Raw genomic sequence first — 16,841 nt, 5'->3', positions numbered from 1 at the left:
TCGTGGAACTTCTTACACTTAGACCCTTTGGCATTGATGTAACTAACAAATCTTTATACATGTGGACTAGTGCTTTTTTCCATTTACTTTTGCTTTGTTCAATTAAATTGGCAAAATATCCCCCAAAACAGTTAAAATCCAATGATTTCTGTATTATCCTTTTGTTTCTATGCATGGACTTATGGGTTAACAATGACGTTTAACAACGCATTTTTAATTTAATAATGTTTCAATTCAATGGACCAATAGAAACAGCACATCTCATTAGATATAATGCTGGAAAGGTGAGTGTATACTAATCAAATAGTGAGGTGGTGTGTGTAGTTTTGATAAACTCCGAGTGGTTGTAACTTGTAAGTATAATTTATCCTTTCCTTTTCGTTAATTTTTATTTAATTTATTTTTGTATAATCTTTTATGCAGTGTTTAATATTATATGGTCTCCCAATACTTTTCCAACAGCTCTTTTTTTTTCTTCCGGAAGAAACATTGAGTTGAATCTCTTCCCTATTACTTACTTAAACTAAAAGGGGAGAAAGCTATTCTGATAATCTGATTCATCTCCATCTCCAATTGTTCATCGCCGCCGCTCTTTTGTCGTCGTTGCCGCCTGTGCCTTTTCGGTTCGCCGCCACCATTTCCTTTCTCGTTAAATGCTGCTCTGCGCTTTTGATTCTACTGCTACATTGACTCTCTGATGCTCTAATTCCGCTCACGCCACGCCACGCCTGCCTTTCTGCTTTTGCTTTTCTGTGAATTTGTGTAGAAGGTGCGATGTTGCTTCTGCTAATCTGTCGTTCTTCTTTGTTTTCCTAACAGTGTTGTTATTTTCGCTGCTATAAGTGAAAAATTTTAAATGTTGTTTGGCTTGTTGCTGCTAATATTTTTGGAATTTGTTGCTGTAAGTGATAACTGTGTTGATTGATGCCTACAACATAAGTAATAAGATTGGGATTATGATACTTCTGCACCTGATTGTTTCTGTGGTTATTGTGCTACATGGAGCCTCTTTTTTGTTCAAATCCCTCGCAATTGAATCTGGCAAGGGAGATTGAATTATGTCGCTGCATTTGGAAGTGATATATAAAAGCTAAAGCATTATAGAATATTGATTCAGATTTGAGACATATCCTTTAAGATAAAAGGGGCTAGAAGAGTTGAGATATACTCCCAAAAATGGTTTGAAGTTTCCTTATATGGATCATGGTTTTGGAGGATAAAATCATAGTTTGTTTGAGAACAATGATTTGTGAAAATCATAGAGTTGACCTATTGACGGACTAAGAATATTATCTTAGTTTGTTGCTCTTAATTAGAGTGAAATGTTATTGCAGGATTAGGGATGTGGTATATCACTATATCTTGTGTTTTGTTGGTTATTTCATGCTTTATTTTGGTTTATTAATGTGAACCTTGCTCACTTTGAGTTGAGCTATATTATTGTTTATAACATATGATTAATTTTGTTTAATACATATATGTGATTATGTGAACCTCTGAACCTTTTTGTTTGAGATTTATCAAATTACACACACCACCCCTTTAGTTGACCAAGTACATTCACCACCCCTTTATTACATGCACTATAAACATTACACTTATTGCAAGCTTCAAACCAAGGAAGCAAGGATTATAGTAGAGGCTCTAAACCAACATGGCACTCATGGAACTTCTTACACTTAGACCCCTTGGCGTTGATGTAACTAACAAATCCTTATACATGTGGACTAGTGCTTTTTTCCATTTACCCTTGCTTTGTTTAATTACATTGGCAAAATATCCCCTGTAACAAAGTTAAAATCTAGAAATTTCTGTATTATCCTTTTGTTTCTATGCATGGACTTATAGGTTAACGATGACGTTTGACAACGTATTTTTAATTTAATAATATTTCAATTTAATGGACCTATGGAGACATCACATCTCATTAGATATAATGCTGGAGAGGTGAGTGTATACTAGTCAAATAGTGAGGTGGTGTGTATAGTTTTGATAAACTCTGAGTGGTTGTAACTTGTAAGTGTAATTTATCCTTTCCTTTTTGTTATTTTTTATTTATTTTATTTTTGTATAAACTTTTATGCAGTGTTTAATATTATATGGTCTCCCAATACTTTTCCAACAGCTCTTTTTTTTTTCTACCGGAAGAAACATTGAGTTGAATCTCTTCCCTGTTACTTACTTAAACTAAAAAGGGAGAAAGCTATTCTGATAATCTGATTCATCTCCATCTCCGATAGTTCATCGCCGCCGCTCTTCTGTTGCCGTTGCCGCCTGCGCCTTTCCGGTTCGCCGCCGCCGTCACCTTTTTTCGTTAAATGCTGCTCTGCGCTTTTGATTTTGCTGCTACATTGACTCTCTGATGCTCTGATTCCGCTCACGCCACGCCACGCCCGCCTTTCTGCTTCTGCTGTTTTGTGAATTTGTGTAGAAGGTGCGATGTTGCTTCTGCTAATCTGTCGTTCTTCTTTGTTTTTCTACTAGTGTTGTTGTTTCCGCTGCTATAAGTGAAAAATTTTAAATGTTGTTTGGCTTGTTGCTGCGAATATTTTTGAAATTTGTTGCTGTAAGTGATAACTGTGTTGATTGATGCCTACAACATAAGTAATAAGATTGGGATTACGATACTTCTGTTCCTGATTGTTTCTGTGGTTATTGTGCCACATGGAGCCTCTTTTTTGTTCAAACCCCTCGCAATTGAATCTGGCAAGGGAGATTGAATTATGGCGCTGCATTTGGAAGTGATATATAAAAGCTAAAGCATTATAGAATGTTGATTCAGATTTGAGACATATCCTTTAAGAAAAAAGAGGCTAGAAGAGTTGAGATATACTCGCCAAAATGGTTTGAAGTTTCCTTATAGGGATCATGGTTTTGGAGGATGAAATCATAGTTTGTTTGAGAACAATGATTTCTGAAAATCATAGAGTAGACCTATTGACGGACTAAGAATATTATCTTAGTTTGTTGCTCTTAATTAGAGTGAAAGGTTATTGCAGGTTTAGGGATGTGGTATATCACTATATCTTGTGTTTTATTGGTTATTTCATGCTTTATTTTGGTTTGTTAATGTGAACCTTGCTCTATTTGTGTTGAGCTTTATTATTGTATATAACATATGATGAATTTTGTTTAATACATATATGTGATTATGTGAACCTCTGAACCTTTTTGTTTGAGATTTATCAAATTACACACACCACCCCTTTAGTTGACCATGTACATTCACCATCCCTTTATTACATGCATTGTAAACATTACACTGATTGCAAGTTTCGAACCAAGGAAGCAAGGATTATAGTAGAGGCTCTAAACCAACATGGAACTCATGGAACTTCTTACACTTAGACCCCTTGGCATTGATGTAACTAACAAATCCTTATACATGTGGACTAGTGCTTTTTTCCATTTACTTTTGCTTTGTTCAATTAAATTGGCAAAATATCCCCCATAACAAAGTTAAAATCCAGAGATTTCTGTATTATCCTTTTGTTTCTTTGCATAGACTTATGGGTTAACGATGACGTTTGACAACGTATTTTTAATTTATAATGTTTCAATTTAATGGACATATAGAGACAGCACATCTCATTAGATATAATGCTGGAGAGGTGAGTGTATACTAGTCAAATAGTGAGGTGGTGTGTGTAGTTTTGATAAACTCCGAGTGGTTGTAAATTGTAAGTGTAATTTATCCTTTCCTTTTTGTTATTTTTTATTTATTTTATTTTTGTATAATCTTTTATGCAGTGTTTAATATTATATGGTCTCCCTATATTTTTCCAACTGCTCCTTTTTTTTTCTACCGGAAGAAACATGGAGTTAAATCTCTTCCCTGTTACATACTTAAACTAAAAGAGGAGAAAGCTATTCCGATAATCTGATTCATCTCCATCTCCAATTGTTCATCGCCGCCGCTCTTCTGTCGCCGTTGTCGCTGCGCCTTTCCAGTTCACCGCCACCGTCTCCTTTCTCGTTAAATGCTGCTCTGCGCTTTTGATTCTGCTGCTACACTGACTCTTTGATGCTCTGATTCTGCTCACGCCACGCCATGCCCGCCTTTCTGCTTCTGCTGTTCTTTGAATTTGTGTAGAAGGTGCGATGTTGCTTCTGCTGATCTGTCGTTCTTCTTTGTTTTCCTTCCAGTATTGTTGTTTCTGCTGCTATAAGTGAAAGTTTTAAATGTTGTTTGGCTTGTTGCTGCTAATATTTTTGGAATTTGCTGCTGTAAGTGATAATTGTGTTGATTGATGCCTACAACATAAGTAATAAGATTGGGATTACGATACTTCTGCTCCTGTTTCTTTCTGTTGTTATTGTGCTACATGGAGCCTCTTTTTTCTTCAAACCCCTTGCAATTGAATCTGGCAAGGGAGATTGAATTATGGCGCTGCATTTGGAAGTGATATATACAAGCTAAAGCATTATAGAATGTTGATTCAGATTTGAGACATATCCTTTAAGATAAAAGGGGCTTGAAGAGTTGAGATATACTCCCCAAAATGGTTTGAATTTTCCTTATATGGATCATGGTTTTGGAGGATGAAATCATAGTTTGTTTGAGAACAATGATTTGTGAAAATCATAGAGTAGACCTGTCATGGCCCGAACCAAGCCATGACTGGTGCTCAAGGGACAAGTCCCTTAGCAAGCCAAACGACCAAATTTCCAGAAAAACAGACAGAATCTCCTCTATTTCTAGGTCCTTACCAACATGAATATTAACTCCCTATATCAATAATACACATCTATTTCCAAAGACAATAACAACAATATATTCCAATCATATCTAAAATACGCATTATATATATATATATATATATATCACGTTGATAACTAGAGTATATAGTTAAATCCATAAGTTTTACATAACCAACTTATAATTACTATCTAAACAGTTCAAGATTCAAAATAACATAACCCACACGAGGATCCTGCCTGTGACATATGGAGCATTGACATAATCTAAGTTTTGAGCAAAGGTTCCATTACATAATGACTTAGCCCTAGGAAAGAAGAAGGGATCACCAAAATGACTAAGATCTATTGAGGAGCAGGTGGAATGGAACCTGGAATGACTCCTGTATCTAAAAATCATGGGAATATAATAGGGTGAGTTTTGCAACTCAGTGAGCAAACATTACATCTATAACCCACACGAGACAATACAGAGTTTACCTTGAAAATTATATTTCTTTTCAGAGATGAAAAATTCATATTAATTAATTATGCAAATAAATAGATAAGTAGTTAAGCGGATGAACTGAAATGGGAGTTTTCATTCCAGAAGTCAAATCAAATCAAATATTACACACCTAGGGCGGCTCCACCTCTAAGGGTAGCCCTTTCCTCTAGTGTGCTCGTACGGTATAACAGATCCAACGTGTGGCCTACACGTTAGGCTAGCAACGCCCCTGCTAGTTGAGGTCTGAGCCAGATGCATCTAGGTTAACGTCATAACCGCCGGTAACTACGATTTTCTAGTCAGAGTCTCCCAAACCAATCCAAACCAAATCACTTATAAAAATCTCTAATGCTTATAACATACTACTAAATTCCATAGCAAATCAATATATATAAGATTGCATACTAAAATTTAATTAAGATTTAATAAAATCAAATAAGAAAACATGTATGCTTTACAAAATATATAAATTTCGTCTCGTGTGTATTTTTATAAAACTGTAAGTTTCACAAATCAATATTCATTTCAAAAATTCAAAAATCACGATAATAAAATATTTTCAAACTCCAAAATTAATGATTCAACAAAAGTACTGATAATAATATATTTAAAAACAATTATAGATATAATATCCACTCACAGCTTGATTCCAAAGAATCGGAAGCAACTCTGAACGCATCAACGAGCTACCAAATGATGTCTAATAACTCTACAGCTCTAGAAATATGACAATAATAATATTTGTGAGCTACCTATGTTGTCAATTCACATAATCTTACTCAATATGATAGAAGTTCTAAATTTCCTAACCCTAATAACCCTAATTTCGGATTTTGCTATGCCCACAAGTATAGGGATGCTAAAAATTTGAGATATAGCTAATTATTGAGTCAAAGAGTTACCTTGAAGTCTCAATAATAACTGGAACTCAAAGTTGAATGCTTCCTTCACTCATTAAGTTGAAATCACATGATTTGGAGGTTTTGAGAGAATAAGATTTTGAATAAATAGAGGTAGAGTAGAGAAGAAAAGAAAGCAAGATGATAAAGGTGAGTTTGATGACATTGGGTGGTTGATTGCAAGGAAAAGAGATGAGGAATTATAGTTGAGAAGGGAAGAGAAGAGAGGATTTTTAGTATTATTGTTAGGAAGAAATAAAAAGAAAAATGAAAGAAAGAAGGGGGATTGTCGAAGGAGGGGGGCAGCGGAGAAGAGAAAAGAGGTGTTTAAGTGGGGGCATGTACCCCCCACGTGCTCTCCCTCCTTTGTTTTTTTTTTACTTTCCGGTTACTACATTCTCTCCCTCTTAAGAAATTCGGTCCCCAAATTTCGAATTTATATACGGTGATAAGTGTGATAGTTACCTTTAGACTCAAACAAATACGGATATTGTCGCGCATAGCATCCTCCACTTCCCAAGTTGCTTCTTCTTTCGAATGATTCTTCCAAACAACTTTCACAGATGCTATCTCTTTAGAACGTAGTTTCTTTACTTGGCGATCAATTGTAGCCACTGGTTCCTCTTCAAATGATAAATCTTCCTTTAGCTCTTTAGCTTGTGGTGCAAGCACATGAGATGGGTCGGGAAGGTATTTGCGCAACATTGATACGTGAAAGACTGGATGAATCATAGACAACTCAGGCGGCAATGCCAAGCGGTAAGCAACTGCACCTATTCTGTGCAGTATCTCAAATGGACCAATGTAGCGAGGACTAAGCTTGCCTCTTTTCCCAAACCTCATCACTCCTTTCATAGGAGACACTCTAAGAAATACCTGATCACCCACTGCAAACTCTAAGTTACGCCTTCTGTTATCAACATAAGCCTTTCGCCTACTCTGAGCTGCTAATAATCGTTCTCTTATTATGCGAACCTTCTCAACTGCATCTTGTACCAAATTTGGCCCCAAAAGTTTAACCTCACCAACCTCAAACCACCCAATAGGTGACCTGCATCTTCTCCCATAAAGAGCCTCAAATGGTGCCATTTGAATGCTGGCTTGATAACTATTATTATAAGAGAACTCAATCAAAGGTAGATAGTTGTCCCAATTTTCACCAAAATCTAGAACACAACACCTTAACATGTCTTCCAATGTCTGGATCGTCCTCTCTGATTGTCCATTGGTTTGAGGGTGAAAAGTTGTGCTAAGATCCAGACGAGTTCCTAACGCTTTTTGAAAAGATTTCCAAAAATAAAAGGTAAACTGGGGCCCGCGATCTGAAATAATGGACACTGGAATTCCATGTAGTTTAACTATCTCATCAACATAAAGTTGAGCATACCGAGCTGCACTAAAAGTTGTTTTCACCGAAAGAAAGTGAGCTGACTTTGTCATTCTATCCACAATTACCCAAATTGAATCAAAACCCTTAAAGCTACGAGGTAAACCTGTTACAAAATCCATCGTAATCCTTTCCCACTTCCATTCAGGCATCTCAATCTGTTGTAATAACCCAGCAGGTCTTTGATGTTCAGCTTTAACTTGTTGGCAAGTTAAGCAATGAGAAACAAAAACTCCTATATCTTTTTTCATGCCTTCCCACCAAAATAATTGTTTTAAATCTTGATACATCTTATTGGAGCCTGGATGAACTGTGTACTTAGAATTGTGAGCCTCTTCCAAAATAGCTTTCTTCAAGTCGGGGTTATCTGGCACACATAAGCGTTGACCACAACGCAAAACATCTTGATCAACAGAAAAGTCTGAGTTCCTCCCATTGCGAACATCTTCCATAAGCTTTCTTAATTTCAGATCATCACTTTGTGCAACCTTGATCTGTTCTATCAGGGAAGATTGGGCTCGAACATGTGCTAAGAAAACTCTTGATTCTCCAAGGTCAAATTGAATTCCACCGGCCTCCAATTGATGGACTTCTTCAATAATTGGTCTCCTTGCAAGAGTGATGGCCAAGCTACCCATAAATTTTCTACTGAGAGTATCTGCTACAACATTTGCCTTTCCAGGATGATACAAAATAGTACAATCATAATCTTTTAGTAACTCCATCCATCTCCGTTGCCTCAAATTTAAATCCTTCTGTTGGAATATATACTTCAAACTCTTGTGATCCGTATAGATCTCACAGGTCTCACCATAAAGGTAGTGTCTCCAAATCTTTAAAGCAAAGACGACCGCTGCCATTTCCAGGTCATGAGTTGGATAATTCTGCTCATGCTTCTTGAGTTGTTGCGAGGCATAGGCAATAACGCGGCCATGCTGCATCAATACACAACCCAGTCCTATCCGAGATGCATCGCAAAAGACTGAGAATCTCCCAGACCCAGAAGGTAAAACAAGAACTGGTGCTGAGGTTAGACAAGCCTTAAGTGTCTGAAAACTTTCCTCACAAGCTTCTGACTATTGAAACTTTACATTCTTCTGAGTTAATTTGGTTAATGGTGCTGAAATTCTCGAGAAGTCCTTGATGAATCGCCGATAGTAGCCGGCCAACCCTAGAAAGCTACGAATTTCTGTCACTGTAGTAGGCTTTGGCCACTTCTGAACGGCTTCCACCTTCTTTGGATCCACCATGATTCCATCTTTTGATACCACATGCCCCAAAAATGTCACTTGATCAAGCCAAAACTCACATTTAGAAAATTTAGCATAAAGCTTGTGATCCCTTAAGGTTTGTAACACAATCCTCAAATGATACTCATGCTCCGTAGCACTTTTCGAATACACCAAGATATCATCGATGAAGACGATAACAAAGTGATCTAAGAAAGATTTGAAGACTCGATTCATTAAGTCCATGAAAGCTGCAGGCGCATTCGTCAGACCAAAGGACATTACTAAGAACTCATAGTGCTCATAGCGAGTACGAAAAGCAGTTTTTGGAATGTCTTCCTCTTTTATCTTCAATTGATGGTACCCTGAACGCAAGTCGATTTTTTGAGAAATAGGTAGCTCCTTGAAGTTGATCAAACAAATCATCAATCATTGGCAATGGATACTTGTTGCGAACAGTTATCTTATTGAGCTGACGATAATCCACACATAGTCGCATCGTTCCATCTTTCTTCTTTACGAATAGAATAGGAGCTCCTCATGGAGAAGTGCTAGGACGAATGAATCATTTCTCTAGCATATCTTCTAATTGAACTTTTAATTCTCGTAACTCAGTTGGAGCCATACGATAGGGAGGAATGGATACAGATTGGACTCCCGGAGTTAATTCTATAGAAAACTCAACTTCACGGTCAGGCGGCATCCCCGGTAGCTCATCAGGGAACACGTCAGAGAATTCTCTAACAAAAGGAACCTGATCAAGACTAGGAACTTCGGCATTAACATCTCTAACAACTGCCAGAAATCCTTGATTTCCCTTATCCATCAATTGCATCGCACTCATAGATGAGATGATGCTAGCTAAAGTGGGACAATCATCACCCTTAAAAACAAAAGGTGAGATACCCGGTATGTCAAACTTCACAGTTTTGGAGTAACAGCCCACATCAGCATGACAAGCTGCTAACCAATCCATGCCTAAGATGACATCAATATCTTCCATTGGTTCTAAAAGGATCAAATCAGCTAAGGTTTCAACCGTATTAATTCTAACAACACAAGACCGAAACACGACTCGAACCACCATGGAGACTCCAAGTAGAGTGCCAACATGAAAGGGGTGGGATAACAGTTCATGTTGTTTATCGAAATGAGATGCAAGATGTGGAGATACATATGAATAATGAGAACCCGTATCAAATAACACTCGAGCATCTAAAGAACAAACTTGTAAAGTACCTGCCACTACAGCATTAGAAGCTTGAGCATCCTAACGTGTCAAAGCGTACACACGTGCCTGACCTCTTCCTCTTTGGCTCCCTCCTCTGTTATAAGTCTGACCCCTGCCACCTGCTCCTCTAGCACTAGGACCAGAAGAATTTCCAATAGACATAGCTGAAGATGGTGGCATTGGTGTTGTAGGACGTGCAATATCTGGAGCAAAGCCTCCTCTAGGATTTAGACAATCCCTCCTAAGATGACCAGATTGACCACAACCAAAACATGCACCAGTAGCCTTGAAACATATACCGGAATGGTAACTCCCACACTAAAGACAATAGGGCTGAGCTGGCCTTGTCTGATTTGAACCATGTGCACTAGATTGAGAAGCGGGCTTAACAAAAGGTCTAGGACTCGAAACACTCATGGGAGCAGATCCAGAAGAAGTAACCCCACCAAAAGATATTTGAGGACGAGCTCGATAACCCGAATAACCTTGCTGATTAGTTTGACCATGATAAGACTGAAATCCTCCTGAAGTAGATCCACCAGAAAATTGTCCCTTCATCTTAGGCTTCTTACCAACATCCTTAAAGCATTTCTCTCCGCTATCCCAGCTTCAATTCTATAAGCAGAGTTTAGGACATCCTTAAAAGACATGCGTCCGACTTCAGGCATAAGAGTAGTGACCATATGTTCTACCAATCCACGAACGAAACAGCGAACTTTCATCTCTTCTGAATTCACCAAGTACGGAGCACTCTTAGAAAGTCTAGTAAACTCCTTAGCATACTCAGTCATTGTCATATTCTCTTGCCTTAATCTTTCAAAGGCAATTGCATCTTCTGCTTGCTTGTTAGCTAGATAAAATCGAGCGAAGAACTCTTCAGTAAACTCTTCCCAAGAAGGAGGAGGAAGTCCAGCTGCTTCTTTGCTCTCAAGAAGAGACTCATACCAATATCTTGCTGAACCATGCAAGTTGTAGGATACTAACTCAACAGCCCATTCCTTGGTGCACTTGAGAGCTCGAATAGCTTTCTTTGCATCCTCTAGATATTGTTGTGGATCTTCATCCAATGAATCTCCATTAAAAGTGGACGAATTCAGCTTCAAATACTTCTCAATTGGTGGCTCTTGATCCCCAAACAATTGATGAACTCTATGAGGATGAGGATTTGGCATATTAAGAATTCCTGCTCCGCCCCTTTTTTGATTTGTTAGGACCTGTAATACCGCATTAAGGGTTTGATTCATTCCACTTAATTCAGCTGCTAAGTCCGGTTGAGCATCTCTTATTGCGGGGTTCTCCTGAACTCTCTCATGGGGTATCTCTCCTTCGCGCCTATCAGCTATCTTTTGGCTCCTTGGCCTTTGTTGAAGTGCTCCAAGTGGCGGAGAAACTGCCCTATTGGATTCAGCAGTATCAGGAGCACCAATAGCTCCACCACGTCTTTTCTTAGGTGGAATCTTCCACCTATCGAGTAAGTAAAGCGATTGAATCACCAATGACATATGTATATGGAGTTCAAAGAGAATAGGACAGACAGAAAGAATTATGAGAACAAAGGATTGATGACAACTTCCTATAGGCCTCTAGTAACATCACACTTTGTGAAAATGAGCCGATTTTCATTTGCACAATTGTGATCTTACTAAAGAACACTTGCTTCATATTACACAGGAAAACCTAAGGCTCTGATACCACTTTGTCATGGCCCGAACCAAGCCATGACTGGCGCTCAAGGGACAAGTCCCTTAGCAAGCCAAACGACCAAATTTTCAGAAAAACGAACAGAATCTCCTCTGTTTCTAGGACCTTACCAACATGAATATTAACTCCCTGTATCAAGAATACACATCCATTTCCAAAGACAACAACAACAACATATTCCAATCATATCCAAAATACGCATAATATATATATCACATTGATAACTAGAGTATATAGTTAAATCCATAAGTTTTACATAACCAACTTATAATTACTATCTAAACAGTTCAAGATTCAAAATAACATAACCCACACGAGGATCCTGCCTGTGACATATGGAGCATTGACATAATCTAAGTTTTGAGCAAATGTTCCATTACATTACATAATGACTTAGCCCTTGGAAAGAAGAAGGGCTCACCAAAATGACTAAGATTTACTGAGGGGCAGGTGGAATGGAACCTGGAATGACTCCTGTATCTAAAAAACATGGGAATATAATAAGGTGAGTTTTGCAACTCAGTGAGCAAACATTACATCTATAACCCACACGAGACAATACAGAGTTTACCTTGAAAATTATATTTCTTTTCAGAGATGAGAAATTCATATTAATTAATTATGCAAATAAATAGATAAATAGTTAAGCGGATGAACTGAAATGGGAGTTCTCATTCCAGAAGTCAAATCAAATCAAATATTACACACCTAGGGCGGCTCCACCTCTAAGGGTAGCCCTTTCCTCTAGTGTGCCCGTACGGTATAACAGATCCAACGTATGGCATACACATTAGGCTAGCAACGCCCCTGCTAGCTGAGGTCTGAGCCAGATGCATCTAGGTTAACGTCATAACCGCCGTTAACTACGGTTTTCTAGTCAGAGTCTCCCAAACCAATCCAAACCAAATCACTTATAAAAATCTCTAATGCTTATAACATACTACTAAATTCCATAGCAAATCAATATATATAATATTGCATACTAAAATTTAATTAAGATTTAATAAAATCAAATAAGAAAACATGTATGCTTTACAAAATATATAAATTTCGTCTCGTGTGTATTTTTATAAAACTGTAAGTTTCACAAATCAATATTCATTTCAAAAATTCAAAAATCACGATAATAAAATATTTTCAAACTCCAAAAATAATGATTCAACAAAAGTACTGATAATAATATATTTAAAAATAATTATAGATATAATATCCACTCACAACTTGATTCCAAAGAACCGGAAGCAACTCTGAGTGCGTCAACGAGCTACCAAATAATGTCCAATAACTCTACAACTCTAGAAATATGACAATAATAATATTTGTGAGCTACTAATATTGTCAATTCACATAATCTTACTCAATATGATAGAAGCCCCAAATTTCCTAACCCTAATAACCCTAATTTTGGATTTTGCTATGTCCACAAGTATAGGAATGCTAAAAATTTGAGATATAGCTAATTATTGAGTCAAAGAGTTACCTTGAAGTCTCAATAATAAGCGAAACTCAAAGTTGAATGCTTCTTTCACTCATTAAGTTGAAATCACATGATTTGGAAGTTTTGAGAAAATAAGATTTTGAATAAATAGAGGTAGAGTAGAGAAGCAAAGAAAGCAAGATGATAAAGATGAGTTTGATGATATTGGGTGGTTGATTTCAAAGAAAAGAGATGAGGAATTGTAGTTGAGAAGGGAAGAGAAGAGAAGATTTTTAGTATTATTGTTAGGAAGAAATAAAAAGAAAAATGAAAGAAAGAAGGGGATTGTCGAAGGAGGGGGAGCGGAGAAGAGAAAAGAAGTGTTTAACTGGGGGCATGTGCCCCCCACGTGCTCTCCCTCCTTTGTTCCACATGCTCTCCCTCCTTTGTTATTTTTTTTTCTTTTCGGTTACTACAAGACCTGTTGACAGACTAAGAATATTATCTTAGTTTGTTGCTCTTAATTAGAGTGAAAGGTTATTGCAGGTTTAGGGATGTGGTATATCACTATATCTTGTGTTTTGTTGGTTATTTCATGCTTTATTTTGGTTTGTTAATGTGAACCTTTATGTGAACCTTTGAACCTTTTTGTATGAGATTTATCAAATTACACACACCACCCCTTTAGTTGACCATGTACATTCACCACCTCTTTATTACATGCACTGTAAACATTACACTGATTGCAAGTTTCGAACCAAGGAAGCAAGGATTATAGTAGAGGCTCTAAACCAACATGGCACTCATGGAACTTCTTACATTTAGACCCTTTGTCGTTGATGTAACTAACAAATCCTTATACATGTGGACTAGTACTTTTTTCCATTTACTTTTGCTTTGTTCAATTAAATTGGCAAAATACCCCCCATAACAAAGTTTAAATCCAGAGATTTCTCTATTATCCTTTTGTTTCCATGCATGGACTTATGGGTTAACGATGACGTTTGACAACGTATTTTTAATTTAATAATGTTTCAATTTAATGGACATATAGAGATAGCACATCTCATTAGATATAATGCTGGAGAGGTGAGTGTATACTAGTCAAATAGTGAGGTGGTGTGTGCAGTTTTGATAAACTCCGAGTGGTTGTAACTTGTAAGTGTAATTTATCCTTTTCTTTTTGTTATTTTTTATTTATTTTATTTTTGTATAATGTTTTATGCAGTGTTTAATGTTATATGGTCTCCCTATGCTTTTCCAACTACTCCTTTTTTTTTTCTATCAGAAGAAACATGGAGTTGAATCTCTTCCCTGTTACATACTTAACCTAAAAGAGGAGAAAGCTATTTTGATAATCTGATTCATCTCCATCTCCAATTGTTCATCGCCGCCGCTCTTCTGTCGCCGTTGCCGCCTGCGCCTTTCCGGTTCACCGCCACCGTCTCCTTTCTCGTTAAATGTTGCTCTGTGCTTTTGATTCTGCTGCTACAATGACTCTCTGATGCTCTGATTCCGCTCACGCCACGCTACGCCCGCCTTTCTGCTTCTGCTGTTCTGTGAATTTGTGTAGAAGGTGCGATGTTGCTTCTGCTGATCTGTCGTTCTTCTTTGTTTTCTTACCAGTGTTGTTGTTTCTGCTGCTATAAGTGAAAATCTTAAATGTTGTTTGGCTTGTTGCTGCTAATATTTTTAGAATTTGTTGCTGTAAGTGATAACTGTGTTGATTGATGCCTACAACATAAGTAATAATATTGGGATTACGATACTTCTGCTCCTGATTGTTTTTGTTGTTATTGTGTTATATGGAGCCTCTTTTTTATTCAAACCCCTCGCAATTGAATCTGGCAAGGGAGATTGAATTATGGCGCTGCATTTGGGAGTGATATATAAAAGCTATAGCATTATAGAATGTTGATTCAGATTTGAGACATATCCTTTAAGATAAAAGGGGCTAGAAGAGTTGAGATATACTCCCAAAAATGGTTTGAAGTTTCTTTATATGGATCATGGTTTTGGAGGATGAAATCATAGTTTGTTTGAGAACAATGATTTGTGAAAATCATAGAGTAGACCTATTGGCGGACTAAGAATATTATCTTAGTTTGTTGCTCTTAATTAGAGTGAAAGGTTATTGGAAGTTTAGGGATGTGGTATATCACTATATCTTGTGTTTTGTTGGTTATTTCATGCTTTATTTTGGTTTGTAAATGTGAACCTTGCTCACTTTGTGTTGAGATTTATTATTGTATATAACATATGATGAATTTTGTTTAATACATATATGTGATTATGTGAATCTCTTTTTTGTTTGAGATTTATCAAATTACACACACCACTCCTTTAGTTGACCGTATACATTTACCACCCCTTTATTACATGCACTGTAAACATTACATTGATTGTAAGTTTCGAACCAAGGAAGCAAGGATTATAGTAGAGGCTCTAAACCAACATGGCACTCATGGAACTTCTTACACTTAGACCTCTTGGCGTTGATGTAACTAACAAATCCTTATACATGTGGATTAGTGCTTTTTTCCATTTATTTTTGCTTTGTTCAATTAAAATGACAAAATATTCCCCGTAACAAAGTTAAAATCCAGAGATTTTTATATTATTCTTTTGTTTCTATGCATGGACTTATGGATTAACGATGACGTCTGACAACATATTTTTAATTTAATAATATTCAATTTAATGAATTCATAGAGACAGCACATCTCATTAAATATAATGCTAGAGAGGTGAATATATACTAGTAAAATATTGTGGTGGTGTGTGTAATTTTAATAAACTCCGAGTGAGTGTAACTTGTAAGTATAATTTATTCTTTACTTTTTGTTATTTTTTATTTATTTTATTTTTGAATAATCTTTTATGCAGCTCCATCCAATTAATTCATCAATTTACCTTAATGGAGCCCTAGTTTATTTATTTATGATCAACACTTGAGCTGAGCCTCGCAAATAAATTGAATTTGCATATCACATTTCTGTACCGTTTTTTCTCAGTGTGGGTGCCATGGATCCTCTGAAATCCTTCAACTCCAACAAGCATCTCAAAGAAGAATTTGTGAGCAATTTGAGTGGATCCTCTGTTCTCGAAATCATTGCTCTTACGATTACTGTCCCTGTGAGTTACTCTCCCTCCTCCAATCTAATCCTTCTCATGCATAAATGATGATGATGATGATCCGGTTCTTGTTTTCTCTGCCTTCCGCTACAGATGTTGGTCCTTATTCGACACTCCACTTCTGCAACTGGTCAGTCCCATTTCCATGCTCATCTCTCTTTTCAAAATGTGTAAATTGGCCTTTTTAATTATTGTTTACTTCATTCGCACCGCATCCTACCTATGTTTTGCTGTGCTCAACTGCTATAGTTCATTCGAACTCTACAATTTCTCAAAACTTACGCTTTGATTCCCTTTGGTCTGATCTGCCTGTCTCTGACCATGTGGTTTCTTTCGATTCAGCATCTGTTTTCTCATATCTTGCTTCTATTTTCTTATTTCCTCAATGATAGGTGCCTTCTTGAAGAAGAAGAATGATGATGCAGTTTCCAAGTCTAGTAATTTCAAAGCATACTTATCTACATTGTCTTTGGATTTTATTATTATTGTTGTTCCTATGCTGTTGTGTTTCACGGTATGTTTTCTTTCCTATTATCAAATCATTTTTTTTATGAAATAGATAATGCTTTTGGCTTGGATCGAGTCATTTCTTGTGAATCATTACTGTAACTTCACATAGAGCGTCATATTTCAAGAATCAAAACTCATCTTTCATAG

General features: G+C 36.8%; 1 protein-coding gene across 6 annotated transcripts in view; it reads left to right on the top strand.

Moving 5' to 3' along the window:
• LOC107618686 (uncharacterized protein At4g17910) overlaps nucleotides 335–16,841 on the top strand; it is a 21,570-nt gene continuing 5,063 nt past the window's right edge. For 2 of the 6 annotated variants that reach the window (XM_021110572.1, XM_021110571.1), the window contains exons 1-3: nucleotides 15,935–16,184; nucleotides 16,278–16,314; nucleotides 16,577–16,698. In XM_021110572.1, coding sequence (XP_020966231.1) covers nucleotides 16,074–16,184; nucleotides 16,278–16,314; nucleotides 16,577–16,698 — 270 coding nt within the window. In that variant the 5' untranslated portion in view covers nucleotides 15,935–16,073. Of the gene's footprint in view, nucleotides 354–14,108; nucleotides 14,208–15,934; nucleotides 16,185–16,277; nucleotides 16,315–16,576; nucleotides 16,699–16,841 lie in introns of those variants that run through there. The other 4 variants (XM_021110570.1, XM_016320815.2, XM_016320817.2 and 1 more) reach the window with 4 other exon arrangements.

The sequence above is a fragment of the Arachis ipaensis genome, chromosome B09 (assembly GCF_000816755.2).
Source record: "Arachis ipaensis cultivar K30076 chromosome B09, Araip1.1, whole genome shotgun sequence".
NCBI lineage: Eukaryota > Viridiplantae > Streptophyta > Magnoliopsida > Fabales > Fabaceae > Arachis > Arachis ipaensis.
This window is presented reverse-complemented; position numbering and strand designations above follow the sequence as displayed.